General features: G+C 47.2%; 2 protein-coding genes across 2 annotated transcripts in view; one reads left to right on the forward strand and one right to left on the reverse strand.

Annotated features, from left to right (window-relative positions):
- GFM1 (G elongation factor mitochondrial 1) overlaps positions 1–16,308 on the forward strand; it is a 40,156-nt gene that overhangs the window by 11,442 nt on the left and 12,406 nt on the right. The window contains exons 7-13 of the mRNA XM_074190826.1: positions 4,046–4,200; positions 4,969–5,053; positions 5,743–5,880; positions 7,419–7,520; positions 8,232–8,288; positions 9,279–9,416; positions 10,519–10,601. Coding sequence (XP_074046927.1) covers positions 4,046–4,200; positions 4,969–5,053; positions 5,743–5,880; positions 7,419–7,520; positions 8,232–8,288; positions 9,279–9,416; positions 10,519–10,601 — 758 coding nt within the window. The remainder of the gene's footprint in view (positions 1–4,045; positions 4,201–4,968; positions 5,054–5,742; positions 5,881–7,418; positions 7,521–8,231; positions 8,289–9,278; positions 9,417–10,518; positions 10,602–16,308) is intronic.
- On the reverse strand, positions 5–16,123 carry LXN (latexin). The gene is made up of 6 exons (XM_074190836.1): positions 15,907–16,123; positions 15,673–15,735; positions 14,917–15,094; positions 14,303–14,439; positions 11,260–11,322; positions 5–10,885 (listed from the first exon to the last, which is right to left on the reverse strand). Exons 1-6 carry the CDS (start codon positions 16,033–16,035, stop codon positions 10,787–10,789), a joined length of 669 nt encoding a protein of 222 aa, XP_074046937.1. The 5' UTR covers positions 16,036–16,123; the 3' UTR covers positions 5–10,786.

A 16,308-nucleotide genomic window follows, 5' to 3' on the forward strand; every position in this document is an offset into this window, starting at 1 on the left:
TTTATTTATTTATCCATCGGTATGCACATGTATATTTTTAAGTTACAGATTCCCTTCCACCCTCCCCTCAGCTGTGAACAGTCAAGTTAGCATTATACATACATATTTTTGATAAACATGTTTACAGATTAGTCATTTTCAGGATGAGGAATTAGGATTAAGGGAAAAAGAGACAGAGAACTTTATTTATAAAGTGTTCATCAGGTTCTGAAGGGGTGGGGCGGGGTTGTTTTGTTTTTCTTCTAATAGGGTTGTCCTAGCTCTCTGAATGGCTGAGAGGAGCTGCTTCCTTCACAGTTAGTCATCTCACAATGTTGTTAAGGTGCACATTGTTCTCAGTTCCTGCAAGTCATTCCATGCTGCTCTCGAGTCCGACCATTTATGGTTTCTTATGGAGCAATAGTATTCCATAGTATTCATGAACCATAACTTGTTTAGCCATTCCCCGGTGGATGGGCCTCCCTTCAGTTTCCAGTCTGATCCAGTTATAACTCCCCTGGAGAAAGCCGCCGAGATAGGCCAGGTGTGTCCACGTCTCTCCCTCCCTCCCTTCCAGACCCCCCGCATTCTGCTTCCAGCACTTCATTTGTCTGGACTCCTCTCTCAAGATCTCTTAATCTCCTCATTGCATAGCCTTGAGGCCGAAGTAGTATAAGTGGCAGCAGCAGCAGCAGGAGGAGGAAGAAGAGGAGTAGAGGGCAGGAGCAGAAATAATTCGGATCTTTCCTCTGGCTCTGACTAGATGGGAACCCTGAGCAAGCTCCTAGCTTCTGGGACTCAGTTTCCTCCTCCATAAAATGAGGACAGTGGCAGCAGCTCCTTCCTCAGTTGTTGTGAGCATCCGAGGAGCTAAGAGATGAAAGTGCTTTCCCACCTTAAAGCCCTAGAGAAGTGCCTCACAGAGAGAAAGCAAGATCTGCTCAAGTTCAAGCAAGTGGTACGTTGGCTACAGTGACATCCTTCCATTTGGTCAGCAGCACGCTCGCAGTTTTTCAAACATTTTTAGTTATTTAAGGCAGTGGGGTTAAGTGGCTTGCCCAAGGTCACACACAGCTAGGCAATTATTAAATGCCTGAGACTGGATTTGAACTCAGGTCCTCCTGACTCCAGGGCCGGTGCTCTATCCACTAGACACAGCCCCCATGTTCCCAGATTTTGTGAAATGCTAGTTTAATAAAGTGTTTCCTGACTTGGCGTCCATGAACTTGTTTTTAGAAATAGTTTTCAAACTATTTCAACATAATTGCTTTTCTTTGTATTTTGATGCAAAAAAACGTTCTTAGAAGGGAAGCTGTGGTTTTCCCTGGCCAGGTTCATGATCCTGGGTTTCAAACTTGTATTCTCATGGAAATAGTGGCATCCATGGGAGATCAGATTCCCCAAAGCTCATAATGTACCCTGCAAGTGTGCCATTGGTTTGATGGTATTCTCTTCCAATTCTCTTCCAGTTTCACCCTTCCCCTTCATGAACGCTACTTCCCAGCCACCTTAGCTAGCTGGTTGGCATCAGGCCAAATGGCTAGCCTGAGCCTTTCTCTCCCAAGTTACCAGTGATCTCTTCATTGCCAGTATTGATGGGTTTCCTCGGTCCTTCTTGAGCACCCTGCATTCTTTTCAGACCTTTTTCTCCTTTTGAATCTCCCCTCTCCTTTGGGTTTTCAGGACCTTGGCATCTCTTGATTCTCCTCCTGCACACCAGTCTCTCTGACCACTCTTCAGACTACCTTTTGGTACCCCCTTAATTGTGGATGTCCCCCTCCAGGTTCTCTCCTGGGACTTGTGATTTCATCGGTGTAGAAAAATCGTTGTGCAGGGGAAACCATCACTGATCTACAAATTATTTGGTCTCCTGCCTTGTTTCTCTGTCCTCCAGTCCATCATCCATAATGTGGCCAAAGTTATTTTCCTCAAGTGCTGATCTGACCATGTCACTTCTACTCAGTGACACTGAGACTCCCCAGGCCCTTCGTGGCTTGGCCCAGACTTCTCTTTTCAGCCTCGTTGTGCTTGGCTGCCCAGCTTAACCTGGGATTGCTGTCCACCCCCCATCTGTACCATGCCTGGGATCCCTTTTTCCTCTTCTGTGACACATAGAGCCCTTGAGTCAACTTCTGGATAGAGCCGCACTTGAGCCCTTAGTGGCTGGTGCCCTCCCTATCTTAGTTAACTTCCCTGTATTTATTTTGTGTGCCCTTCTGTTTATATCTGAGTATGAGTGTGGGAGCATCAATAATGTTCCTGTATTTGTGCCTCCATCTCAGTGTGTAGATTGTCTGACTTGCCCAGTGATAAGCGGTAGCCACTGTGCATTTGAGGTGAGGCCTGCTGACTCCTCCCTTGGTGTCCTTTTCACAATCACTAGAAGAATACTGTTGTTTAAAGGTGGATCATTGTGTAGGGGAGATGCACAGGGTCAGGAAACAAACCACGATTTCTCAAAGGCAGTCTTGCACTACTGGTCATAGATGGGATGGACAGGTGTAGACTGAAACATATTGCCAACCAGAAATTAGGCAGAAATGGCAAAAAGGGTGTCATAAGAGAGATATAGGACTAGAAAAATAAAAAAGATGGGCTAGCCATGTAAGGAACAAGAGATTAACCTGTGGGCAGCCTGTTGGCTTCATTGGTACCAATCCCATCTCATGAGATGTAGAGGGAGTCAGGACATGAGGGATTTCCCCCTCCCTCCAGAGGACTGATGAGAGGACAGGAACAAGAGTTCCATTGGGTGGGCAGCGTGATTGTGTCTGTGTGTATGTTGTAGGGAGGACCTCTGGTTAAAATCACAAATCTAAAGGCTTTCGGTGAAAAACAAAACTATTTCTTTATCGTTTGAGAAGGGTCAGTATAAGTTAGAGCTTTAGAGGAAAAGGCTTCTGCAAATAATATCAACTATTTTTTTGTCATTAGGACGAGTGGTCTTCTGGAGCTTTCAAGTTATTACGAGTGAAATTAAACACAACCTGAGATATGTTTCTCTGAACAAGATACCATTTTTCTTTTAACCAATAAAAAAGCTCACTGGCCACCTCAGTTTCTAGTCAAAGACCCCAAGCAAATTTGGGAAGAATAGAACAGGGTCTGTGACATCGTGGGATTAAGGGCAACGTGATCAGTTATATAGCTGAGGTATGGGGAACAACATGATCGACTAGAAGTTTGTAGAGAGGGGCTAGCAACCAGCCCCTCATGCCCTGTTGAGACTGAGCAAGACTAAGCAGGGTCAAGGTAAGGACACTAAACTGGACATCCTTGAAGGATAACTTGGTGGCGTGACGATATTGGGCCCGTCTTCTTTAGAGCAAGCTGCATTCCCCAACACTGGCAGAATTGACCAATTAGCAAGAAATGTGGGTTTTGATATTCATTACAGCCCAGCTGAATCCCAAGCTCAGTTCAGAGACAAAGAACCATGACTTAGGTAGCTACAGGACAAAATCATTAACAGTCAATAGAATCAATAAAAGAGATACACAGTCAAGTTCATCTTCTCAATTGCAACTGAATGTCAAATGCAACTCCATAGATGTTTATTCAGTGCATCCACCGTTTTCAGCATCCTGGGAATCTGGAGAGAAAAATAGAAACAGTGTCTATTCTAAAGGAACTGACAGTCTAATGGGGGTGATGGGTGAAAAAGGAATCATTCATTAAATATGTCACAGGATAAAATGTGTCAGCAGAGCTGGGGTCCAGGCAGAGTTTTATAAGCAATATGAAAGGGGCACAGAGAGATGATGCTTTATCTGGACCTTGGATGACAGACCTGGGTCTGACCGATGCTGAACACATTGTATGGGCACAGGAAAGAAGGGTAAGCCAAGGCTAGAAAGAATTCACTGTCAGATAATGGCTTTTCTACTTTTGTTTATGACCTAAGAGAGAGAAGGCAGCTCTCTCCATGACAATTGGTTTCTATACCTTAAAATCTTAAGTAACAGCAATTCTGTTTTTTTTTTTTTACTTATTTACTCCTACTCAAAATGTACTCAAACATGCAGCCAAACAGAAATAACATTTAGGGACTTTTCTGTATTTTTAGCTTGCAATTCGAAGAGCAACCATTAAGCGATTGTTTACGCCTGTTTTTGTGGGAAGCGCTCTGAAGAACAAAGGGGTGCAACCTCTCCTCGATGGCGTCCTGGCGTACCTCCCCAATCCATCTGAGGTCCAGAACTACGCAATTCTCAATCAGGAGTAAGTAAGAGAGATGCAAGGATGCTTTCTGATTGTAGAGACATTTTCATTAGCTCCTCAAACCTCATATATGGCTTTTAATTTTTTTTTTTAGGGTTTTTTTTTTTTGCAAGGCAAATGGGGTTAAGTAGCTTGCTCAAGGCCACACAGCTAGGTAATCATTAAGTGTCTGAGACTGGATTTGAACCCAGGTACTCCTGACTCCAGGGCCGGTGCTTTATCCATTGCGCCACCTAGCCGCCCTGACATTTTCATTAGCTAGAGAGGGTCCCAATACAGGGTGGGCAATGAAGTGACTGGGTGGGGTTTCTTAGTCTTCTAATGATGTTTAATTTTTCAGTGTACAAAACACTGATATTAGGGAACCTTGGACAGCAATTTCTGCATAGAACTTAAAAAAAAAGAAAACAAGTCCTGTTTTTCATATACTTTGTCAAGTAGAGAACATATTGAACTGTATACAGTGTGTTTCCTTTCTCCCTCCTCTAGGATAAGATGGTGTAAATAGACTCTAATGCTGAAGAGCTGTTTTTGCTTCTCTCTTCTTAACCGTCCCTAACTTACCATCTTGGTAGGCAGAGGCAAGACCTGGCAGGCTGCTGCTGCCTCCTCTTAGTTACATTCTCGCATTCGGGTGAACTGTAAGGTGTGATTTAGAAAGGGAGCAACCACCAGGCTCTTGGCCCTCAGGTGGCATAGTTGCTAAATCATCTCAAGGGAACCTGTCCTGGCTTACAACATGATAAACATTTTCCACTTATTTTTAAGGGACTCTGAGGAGAAATCCAAAGTCTTAATGAACTCCCAAAGAGATAATTCCCACCCTTTTGTCGGCTTGGCTTTTAAACTGGAGGTAGGCTATTATTTTATTTTATTTTTTGATGAATTTAACTTTGTTCATTAAGAATGGTGAAAGTAATTGGATGTCTTTGGTGGGGGGGTGGGGGATCATCTAGATGAAGGGCCAGGAATGTATGGCTCCTGGGGGGTCCAATATTCTGTGGTGGCTGCAAGATCATTTGGTCTGGTGCTGCCGTGGCAACCACAGACTCAAAATTCAATAAATCTAGGAGCTTTTTAGGAGTGAATTAATCATTTGACCAAATATAACAGGCTAGTTTTTAAGTTGATAATTTTATGTGACCTGGGTATGATGTTATGAATATTCAAATGACCCTTGGCAGAAGAAATGTTCTCTAGCCCTGTTCTAGGCAGTGGTTTACATGCCACTCGGATTTGTTTATTTGACCCCCAGCTGATTGGATTGGGCTTTAGTTAAACATTTTCTTCATAGTTTTGAAAACTAATGATACAATTTGAGGGAAATTAGAGGAGAAAAGATCTCTCTTGGAGGACTGAAGAACTCCATTAAGGCTCCCTTAAGAATTAGTCTGTCCTCTTGGGGTAGTTGATGAATCAAACATCTACAGAGGGGTCAGGGATAAAAAAAAAGAGAAAAAAAGGACTAAGTGGGGCAGTTGTGACATGTTCTAAATGAACCATGTGCTCTTGTTTCCCCTCCTATCCAATGCACGTTTCCAGGCTGGGCGATTTGGACAGTTAACTTACGTGCGAAATTATCAGGGTGAGTTGAAGAAGGGAGACACCATTTATAACACCAGGACCAAGAAGAAGGTGCGGGTGCAGCGTCTCGTCCGGATGCACGCAGATATGATGGAGGCAAGTCGAGGCCGCTGTGGAGACCAAAGCTCTTCTTCCTCTGACCTAGTGAACAGCCCCTGCTCATTCACTCTTGCTTCTCCTTCCTTGAGTGTCTCGAACATCTGACTCAGTGTTTTCTAGCATTAGAAAAAGTCGTCCCTGGAGAGAACCCGTTCTCTGCCAGATGTGGCAAGCTGTGCTTTGGGGAGGGTCTCTAGCATCACCCCAAGTCAGGAAGAGCATCCTCGTTCTGGGGACTTGGTTGAGAAGGGTCGGCACTGGGTCTCGGGCTTTGTTGTATGAGTGGGATCAGGATCGGGGAAAAGTGTGTGGAGTGGTTTCTGAGGTGGCTCTCGGGTCTGACCGCTTGGGTGGGCGCTACTCTGTCCTAGAAAGGGCATCCCGTTTGCCCAAGAGCTGGATCTGCGCTCTTTTCCAAACGCAGTTGCAGCCTCCACTCACTCCCTGTCAAGTAGACCCAACTCAGGGCCAGGCTGGGGAGGAGGCGGCTTCCGTTTGTCACCTGGGGCTCCTGTCTGGGCTTTGGGGACAGGGTTGTCCTGCCCCTTGGAAGAACCCACCCAACTGTTCCATCCTGGACAGAGTTGTGTAAAGTCATGCCTGTGGGGTGTGTGTGTGTGTGTGTGTGTGTGTGTGTGTGTGCGCGCGCGCGTGCACGTGCACAAAAAAAAGCAGAGCCTGACAGACAAGCATAGGCATGGAGGGCCTCCCCGGCACTCTGGCTTTCTGCCACGGGCCCGAGCTGGTCTTGCTGTTCTGTTACTTGGGCAGCAGAGGGCGTGGACGTGGGAGGAACCGGCCTGGGGGCCTTAGTCAGTGGCCCAAGCAAGAAAGAAAAGGAGGCCCTTGTGAATGAGGCGAATCCAGAAGGACAAAGCTCAGGAAGCTTAGTAGATACCAGCATTTTGCCCTCTGATTTCCTGTGTTTGGGGCCAGTTTACAACTGTGGAAAAAATGAAGATTTTTTCTAGGCACAATGGACTTCTTTCTCCTGCCCCCACTCCGAAAACTTCCTTTGAAGTTAGGGATTGAAACTATCTGGCTCACCTCGGTATCTGCTCAAAGTAGCACATGTGGAACAGTTCCATCCAAAGAAATTTTATAGCGGCGAGGACTTGGTGGTATCAGTGTTATTGACTCTCTGATTAGTCATGACTCCTCTCTGAGGGTCCACTTTTTTTTTTTTTTTGCAAGGCAAACGGGGTTAAATGGCTTGCCCAAGGCCACACGGCTAGGTCATTATTAAGTGTCTGAGACCCGATTTGAACCCAGGTACTCCTGACTCCAGGGCCGGTGCTTTATCCACTACGCCACCTAGCCACCCGAGGGTCCACTTTCAATGCGGCAGAAATTTAAATGTACAGAAATGAGGCCCAAATGAAGGGGTTGTGGTTTGGTTGCTTTTGACTGGCCAAAATGTTGGGAGAATCTGCCCTAATTGGTCATTTAGCCTTTCTTTTAAATACCGTGCACTTCGTTTTTATACTTTTCTGTGTCTCGTGCATTTTACTGTCTTACACTTTTTCTTTCATTAGGATGTTGAAGAAGTTTATGCTGGAGATATCTTTGCGTTGTTTGGCATCGATTGTGCCAGCGGAGATACATTCACCAACAAAGACAGCATTGATCTTTCTATGGTAAGTTCCAGCACTTCAAAGCAGGTCATTGCTCAACTTGGCAAAATTGGTATTTTGAGGCAGTCCCTTAGAATCTCCCCATTTTGGCCATTCAGATACCATAGCGAGCGATTGGAAAATAAGGTTCCATTCTGGGTACCTCGAGAGAAGTGGTGTCCTGGAGATGTTCCATGCTTTGGGGTCTTCTTACACTTGGGGATGGTGGTGATTTCTTTCCCGTCCCTCCTTGAAGGAGAGGAGGCCTTTGATTTTTGTCTTTATGTTCCTGCCTGCCACATACTAAGTGTTTGTAAAATTGGTACTTGATTAGGGACCCCTTTAACATTTCCAAATTAGGACTTTTGTTTTTATCTTACAATTTTAACTCATTACCTAAACATCCAACAAGAAAATCATGGAACTGAACTGCCCCAGATTTTGCCTGCCTGTGTGTTGGCTGTTGTAGGAAACAAACTGGGCAGCTTACCTTTGAATGTGGTCATTCACATGATGATTGGTGCAGACTGGCTCATGGAACACCCCCTGTTTTTGGATGAGGAGACTGAGCCCCAGGGTCACCTTGGAGGAAGGAGTCACAGAGCTGGAAGTTCTTGTCCCTACTCCCCCAGACCCCCAGGCTCTTCAGCTGCCTCTGATACTGCTGTTTCCCATTTTGCATTACTTTGTATAATTCTCCAGGCTCTTCTAAGCCTCTTTCTTCACCTGTCCTAGGAATCCATTCACGTTCCTGATCCGGTCATCTCTGTGTCAATGAGGCCTTCTAACAAGGTAGGCATTTTTCTGAAAGCTTTGCCCCTCTTCCCACCAGCTGCTTTCTTGATCTCCTTTAGTCTGTGCTGAAATTGGAGTTGAGTTTTGAGTTTCTGATCCATGGAGTGACTATTGGGAAGTGGTAGAAATGCCGACTCTGGGGTCAGGACATGAGTTCAGATCCTGACTTTGCCCCTCAACATCTGAATAACCTGAGGCAAGAAGCCCCTGGCTTTCCTTCAGCCCAGTTCTGCTGACCTGACTCTCTGCTTCCTGAGAAGGTCCTTAGAAGTTCCTTCTCATCTAGTGAACCCTGCATGGCCCTAGGCCCCACTGGAGAAGTGGTCAGGATTGGGTCATCCATAGAGGCACAGTGTTGGAAGGAGCCCCGGGGACCCGACCAGGAATCTGGTGACAAACAGTCATTCAGGCCTCGCTTGGAGGCCTCCTGGAGGAAGCAGCCAGTTCTCTGTGGAAACCAGAGACAGTGGTTCAAGATGAGGAGGGTCTTCCAATCATTGTTCCTTTGCCTTTGTGGGGGAACAGCATCTCCCTGTTGGGAAGAGGTGGCCGCTGTCCTCACGGCAGACTTGGAAGATTCCTCCTTGTGGCCACCAAAGCCTGGCTCCAGGCAGGGAGAGGAAGGCCCTGGATTTCCATCTTGTCCTTGGTGCAGCACTTCTCCCCCTCCACAGAATGAGCTTGTTGAAGTGGCCGGGAGGAGAGGGAGGCCCAGCGGCAGCCTCAGGGGCCTCTTTCTCTGAGAAATCCCTCTCCTCTACTCTTGCTCTGCAGGCATCAGTGTCAGGCCTTGGAGAGGTGCCCCTTCCTCCTGAACACTGAGGGCTTTACAGGAAAAAAGTCAATCTACCATGCCAACATCGATTTTGTTTTAATTTAACTCATTCTACTTGGGTCTTGAAATTCAACTGAGACTGAGAATAAGATATGGATTAATTTGTCTTTGAAACTGTGCAAATAATGTAACCCATTGCTTTTTTACTTAAGAATGATCTAGAGAAATTTTCAAAAGGCATCGCCCGCTTTACAAGAGAAGACCCTACATTTAGAATCCACTATGATCCTGAAAGCAAAGAGACGATTGTTTCTGGGATGGGAGAATTGCACTTGGAAATTTATGCTCAGGTAATGACCACTGTCCTTTCTTCCTGAGCCCGGGCCAGGGATTCCCCCCCTCCCCTTTACTGTATAAAGGACAAAATCTAAGAGTGATCCCAAGAGGGCATCGCAGCTTGGCATCCTCTGAGCTTCAGTGACTTGCCCGGGTGTGGCTCTGCCCACAGTGCCCAGCTGCCTCCCCAGACATCAACACCGAGGTGGGGGTGGGGGGGAAGGGGAAGGGGAGGGTCTGCCCTGGGCTGTGGCTCTTCTACACTGCTTTTCCAGATGGTCTCTTCTGGGTGGTCATTTCAGCCCACATAGAAATGATGGGAGAGAAGCAGGGATTTTTCTAAAGATTCCCAACCTCCCAAAGAATGGCATGGGGATTTGCATAGGTTTTTGGAACCTTGGGATTTTGTTTGTACAATTTAAATGTCATTAAAAGCTGTTCCAAATTGATCTGATTTATTTTTTATGTTGGAAAGTTAATATATTGAAAAGTAGTGAAAAGCCCAAGTATATCTATTCTTTATATTTTCCTATTTATACTCCAATGAATTATAGAGAAATTTTTAGTTTAGAGCAGATGCTAATATTATTTAATTAGGCAGGATGCCAATTTAAACTGGAAAAAAACTTTATTTAGAGCACTTGTAAAATACAGGGTTGACTTTTTTGTTTGTTTTTTTTTTTGCTTTGTTGCTCATAGTCATTTGCCAATTCTCCATCTGGTTATTTTCTTTTATGAATAGATAAATATATATAATTAACATTTCAACTTTATGAAAGCAGGTGCTCCTGCCCACTGATCACACTCCCCTCTGAGCCTGCCATGCTCACCTTCCTCACCCCTCATCCCTAATTGGTTTAGATTATCTTCACCATTGATGAATGAGTTGCTAATTAAGCTTAGGCAGGTGCCAATTCAACCCCAGTCTGAATTATCACCTATTCTCAGGTAGCAGTTCAGAATTAATGAGGTTATAAAGATTTCATAATTATTACACTTTTCAATGTAGACCTAAAAATTCAATTTGCCTTGAGGTTTTTGCATCATCAACGTTTCTGGTTTATGGGAATAACTTGTTTACTTTCAATGATCTCTTTCCTCTCCCCTTCCCCCTAGAGGATGGAGCGGGAGTATGGCTGCCCGTGTGTCACTGGAAAGCCCAAGGTAGCCTTTAGAGAAAGCATCACTGAACCCGTGCCGTGAGTATTCTACACACTTAATCTGATCAGGCATGACTCGGATGGTTTATTATAGCATTGACACAATAGTATATATTGCAATCTAGACACCGATACATCACGATTTGGGGAACGGTTTGGGAACCAAGCCCAAGGGAGATGGAGGGATGGCCCAGGAGAGTACACACTCTCCTGACTGTTTCTCTTTATTCCAGTTGGGCCTGCTTGGGTTGGCGGCTATTATGTTTTACTTTCACTCCATACTGGGGGTGCCAGAGGACTTGCATTTGCCAAGGAATCATTTCCTAGGGAGGAAAAATTAAATGTAGAGGTGAAATAGAATATTTGGTATTTTAATAAGAAGAAATGCAAGGTATCCTTTGGGTAGTACGGCTGGTCGGTCAATTAATCCACAAGGATTTTATGTGCCAGGTCTCTATGAAGTGGTAGTAACCCACAGAAAAGTAGCTAACATTCCCTGCCTTCAGGGATGGAGGTGACAAGGAATATACATGAGTGGGCACATACTAGCTAGGTCATCTCTGAGGGAAAGGCACTAGCAGAGGTCCCCTACTGACTAGCTCCCTAAATCACTCAGGAAATGAAAGATCCACCACCAAGTTGTCATTTTCCTCAAAATCTCAGTTCCTGAGGCGGGGGTGTGGCGGTGTTACTTTACCTGAGATGCTATGTCATGAAGTAGGATGGTATAGTCCAATTCGATAAAATCATCATTTCTTTTCTGTAATTAAAAAAAAAGCCAGCCCACATTTAAAATACACTCTTCCTTAGCAAAAAAAAAAAAAGAAAATCACTTTTTAATGAAAAAGAAATTCTCCTTCATTTTGAGATGCATAAAATGCAGATTCCAAGATGACCCAAAACTGAATTGGATTCAGTAGGCAGTCCTGGCTAATGGGTCGTCCTACAAGGATCTGCTCTTGTTTTAGCTCTGGGCTCAGTTTCCTCTTCTGTAAAATGAAGGGATGGCCCTAGAAAACCCTGAAAGTCCCTTCCATCCCTGAGTTCACTCTCTAATTCCAGTTTTTCTTGCACTAGTTTCATTAGCATTCTTCAGAAAGCAGCACATGCCTGTTTTCTGTGTGCCACGCCAGACACTGCTTGCTCATTGTGGCATTGGTCTGCACATTATTGTGACAGCTGCACCAGAATTGTTAAAAGACTTGTTTATTATTTAAGAGCCCTGAGAGCATTCATCATTATTCATGAAAGCGGATCTCAAGGGACAATAAATTATTGAAATGAGTTTTTTGTATTAAAGCAAACACATGTTTCTTTGGAAGGCTTACTCTGGAAAATCTAGAGTTGTGAGTAACCCAGTGTATGTGTTTACTGAGTTTTCTAATTAAGGAAAGCCAATTAGACATTGGTTTCTCCTGTGAATAAAAGTTTCTGGCTCTTTAAGACCACCTAGGTCTATCAAAATATTCCTTTTGGGGATAGGGTTGTTTTATGGTGATTGCCAGGAGGGCTCCTGGTTTAAATGAGTTGGACTGGGGGCTTCAAAGGGCCCTCCCAGCTCTCAGCAACCACTTCTGCTTCGTGGTCTTTCTGTGCAGATGCAGAGTAGTGAATGTCTTTACCAGGGCTGGGGGCGCCAGCTTTGGGCTGGCTCTGGAGAGACTGTTTCCTTGGCCTGGTCTAGGAATGCATCCAGTACTCTGCCTGCCATAGGAGTGAGACATTTTCTTGCATAATTGGAACCTTTTAAGATAGCTGGGGTGACTCAAAATACTAGTTTTTCATAAAATCCCTCAAAATACCTTATGGATGTGACATTTGAAGGGGACATTTGAGAAGCTGGGAGCTAATAAAAAGTCAAATCGTCATTTATGTTCTTCATTTCCTTGCTAACTTTGGCACACCCATGATTTCTCTGCACCTCCATTCTGCTTTTTTTTTTTAATTTTATTTTTATTTAAGGTGATGGTATTAAATGACTTGCCCAAGGTCACACAGATAGACAATGATTAAGTATCTGAGCTGGATTTGAACTCAGGTCCCCCTGACTCCAGGGCCCATGCTCTACCCACTGTGTGACCTAGCTGCCCCTGCTTTTTTTTTTTTTTTAAGAAAATAATAGTGGATTATTGTGGAAAGTCAGAAATATGGGAAAGTAAAGCCCTGAATGTTAGATCATCAACATAATAGCAATGATGATGTGACTAGGCTTTGAGTTTTGGCAGAATAATTCTTATCTGGATTTAAGGGCCTTTTGAAATTTGAAGGAGCCAATGGAGAGGAGTGCTTAAAAGTCCATTGTCATTAAATGGCTTATTGCAAAACAATTCAACCATGTACAGCAAGGTGACCAAAGGGTTTTATTCTTATTAGAGAAGTGATTAATTGTGTGTGCGCAGTTATGTCTGCATTTGAATTTTTACTTATGTGAAAAGTAAAACTTTAATGAAAAGGTAGGGAAAGGGTGATTATTTACAGCTTGGGGGGGGGTGATTATTTACAGCCTGTTTTCCTTCCTTTCAGATTCAAATCCTTATATAGTTAATAGTCTTTTTGACTTTTGAAGCTAAAAAGCACAAATCTGTCAAAACTCCAAAAGGTAGGAGTAGCCCCCAGTCATCTTAGATTTCCAGACCTTGGCTCTCTGGCCTTAGGAGGAAATAGTGACTTAGAGAGCTCAAATACAGTTCTTTTGCAAATATTAAGCTGAGAAAGGCAGGTGCCATACATGAACAGAGGAGCCGCGGGCCTACAGTTTGGGAGGTAATTTTAGTGTTTGTTGGGTGCCCTCTGTTACCTACATTGTGTAAAACATGGAGTTACTAATAAAACTGAAAGGATTACAATCAAAGTATTCATGACTAAAAAATTTGAAATTTAAAGAGCAAGCAATAATGACTAAGAGAAGACCTCTGCTCCAGAAATATGTTCTAAATAAATTCTCAGAAATGCCCACTCGTCAATATGATTTGTGACTGAGGAAAAAGTAGCAGTTTTGAGTTGCAAATAAAAGCTAGTAGGAGGGGCAGCTAGGAATAGATGGAGTACCAGCCTGGAGACAGAAAGACCTGGCTTCGAATCTAACCGCAGACTCTTGATGCTTCTTACCTGTGTGAGCTTGGACAAGTCACTTAACCCCACTGCCCCAAACATAAAAAAGGGTGGGGAGGGTGATAGGAGATAAAGAAGGAGGCGCACCACTGGTCTCTGTGTGTGTGTGTGTGTGTGTGTGTGTGTGTGTGTACAGTTGGGTTTTTGGGTTTTTTTTGGTCTAGATCTGAACTCTCCTTGGCAGGGTGAGCTCCCATGGGCCCATGTGTGTGCATATATATTAAACTCTAGGGATTGCATTATTCTCTCTCTGTCTCCAGTACCAAAAGTCCTAAAGGAGACTTTGATATCACTGGAACCTTTCTCTTTTGGCTCCATGGGAGGGGTGGGGGGCATTCTCCTAGGTGGAGTGCATCTTCCCAGAGCTGACTCTTGGCTGTCCCCTCACCCTGCCAGGCCGTCTCCTAAGCGTTATGTTCAGGAAGTCTTGGCTACCTACTTCTACCAGACTGAAACAGCTAGACATCATTAGGGAAAAAGGGCTGCAGGTGGCTCCAGCAGCCCCCTTTGGGCTGATTTGGGAGTTCTGCCTTCAGCGGGGACAGCTCTGAGGTCTTTTGCCAATTAGAGGGTCCTAGTGCTGCTCGGCATTGGCCGCCATGTCTTAGGGGCCAGAGGTTGCTACTCACCACTTGCTTGACAGTTTGGATTTTTGCCATTTTGTACCATGTGTTTTCGGTGGAATTCTGCCAGATGACATAACCACAGGCGACCCAGGCGAGGTGTCGGACTGGCTTCATTTCTGGGGAGACGTTCCCAAAGCTATCTAGGAGGAAACAGCCAGATGGTAAAGGCGGCCACCTTTTTAGCCACAAAATACAAAAGAATTTGGTTTCTGGGGTTGTGGAACCATTGTCCTTTCAGATCTAGAAAATGAAGTCTCCAGAGTTACAGGCAGAGAAGCCACCGGCTGCCCATGCTTAAGCCCCTCCTTGTCATTTGACCCAATTACTGCCCCTTGTGCCAAAGCTGAGCCAGCGGGGGTGGGGGGGGGTGGATGCTGTCAGCTGGGCCTCACAAGTCCCAGGATCGAATCCTGGTCTTTTCCCTTTCTGCCTGAGGGACCCTGGCTCCACCTGCTGCGCCTCGGGGTCCTCGTCTGTCCTGTGGACATGGTGCTACCATGTCTACCTCGTGGGGCTTTTGTGCCTTGTCAGTAGCTACTGGTATTTTAAATGGACCAAAGATGATAACATTTATTGTTCAGATTTGAGAGTAAGGCCTACACCATTTCTCTGCCTACCTGGAATGTTCTTGGCTTCCAGTGGTTCCTTCATGGACTTGAGCCTCTCGTAGAATTTGTTATCTTCCTCATCCGGGTTTTTCCCAATCTCCCCTTCGAAGGTGAAGTCCACCTCGGGGGCCGCGTTCTGGCCCGCCGTGGGGTAGAGGACCTGGGCCCGGCAGCTCACGGTAATCTGCTGTTTAGAATAGATTGCCACCGAGGTGGGTGTGCAGAAGGCAGGCTGGCACGGCCTGGAGCGCAGCAGCCTGGCGCCTGGTCCTGACTCTGGGCCGGGCCTGTGGCTGAGCCCACCGCCCCCTCCAGAAGCCCCCTCAAGGACCGGGTCTGGTCCGGATGCAGAGATGCCCACAGTGGCCTTCCCAGCGCGGACGCCGGCATCCCGCCGGCATCCCGCCTGCATCCCGCCTGCATCCCGCCGGCCCCTCCCCCGGCCCCTCGCATCGCGGCGCGCTATCTTCAGATGCACAAGCAGACTTGAAAGGGAGTCCTCCGGGGCCCCCCTCCGGGCCCTCCAGGTCCCTCCGCCCCCAGGAGATGCCCCTTGTTATCGGGCACGGGGGCACGGGGCAGCGCCCGAACCCAGACGGCTGCCTTCTGTCGTGGCAGTGTCCGTCGGTTTCGGTGCCGCCTCTGGGCCCTGCCCCGCCCCTTGCCAGGACAGAAGTGGGGGTACGGTGCCCCGGGTTCCTGTCTGCAGGCAGGCGGCCCCGGGGGGCCCGGACCCTGTGCCGTGCAGAAACGGCCCTTACTTACTTTCTGGATGATTTCTTCCACCGAGAATTTCAGGTGGTACCTGTGGCCGCCGCCCGGCACGTCCTGGGGGGAGAGGGGGCGGCTAGTGGGGGGGCCCCGGGCCCCGCGGGCATGGGGGAGGGGCTGGGGGCCCCGGCCGCCCCTCCCCCCGCCGGCGCTGCCCGGAATGCCGGGGCCCCGGGGGCCGGGGCGGGCCGGGGCCCCGGGGGCCGGGCCGGGCCGGGCCGGGCTCACCTCCAGGCTGGCCTGGGCCACGGTCTGCACCAGGAACACCCTGTGCGGGCTGCCCTGCTGGTAGTTGATGCAGTTCTCCGCCACCGAGGCCGCCCGCGCCGCGGGGAAGTGGGTCGGGGGGATCTCCATGCCGAGCCGGGGGGCCGGGGGTCGGGAGCCGGGAGTCGGGGGCCGGGGAGTCAAGGAGCCGGGGGCCGGGAGCGGGGCCGGGAGCGGGGCCGGGAGCGGGGCCCGGGAGCCGGAGAGTCGGGGCCGGGGAGTCAAGGAGCGGGGCCGGGACCCGGGAGCCGGAGAGTCTGGGGCCGGGAGCGGGAGCCGGGAGCGGGAGCCGGGAGTCGGGGGCCGGGGAGTCAAGGAGCCGGGGGCCGGGGAGTCAAGGAGCCGGGGGCCGGGGGCCGGGGG

The sequence above is a fragment of the Macrotis lagotis genome, chromosome 6 (genome assembly GCF_037893015.1).
Source record: "Macrotis lagotis isolate mMagLag1 chromosome 6, bilby.v1.9.chrom.fasta, whole genome shotgun sequence".
In the NCBI taxonomy this organism is placed as follows: Eukaryota; Metazoa; Chordata; class Mammalia; order Peramelemorphia; family Peramelidae; genus Macrotis; species Macrotis lagotis.

Excerpts from the sequence above, each read along its gene's own strand:
- LXN (XM_074190836.1), bottom strand. The coding sequence starts at position 16,035 with ATGGAGATCCCCCCGACCCACTTCCCCGCGGCGCGGGCGGCCTCGGTG. Across the intron at positions 15,095-15,672 it reads TGGAAGAAATCATCCAGAAA|CAGATTACCGTGAGCTGCCG; the intron begins GTAAGTAAGGGC and ends TATTCTAAACAG. Across the intron at positions 14,440-14,916 it reads GGAAGCCAAGAACATTCCAG|ATAGCTTTGGGAACGTCTCC; the intron begins GTAGGCAGAGAA and ends GTTTCCTCCTAG.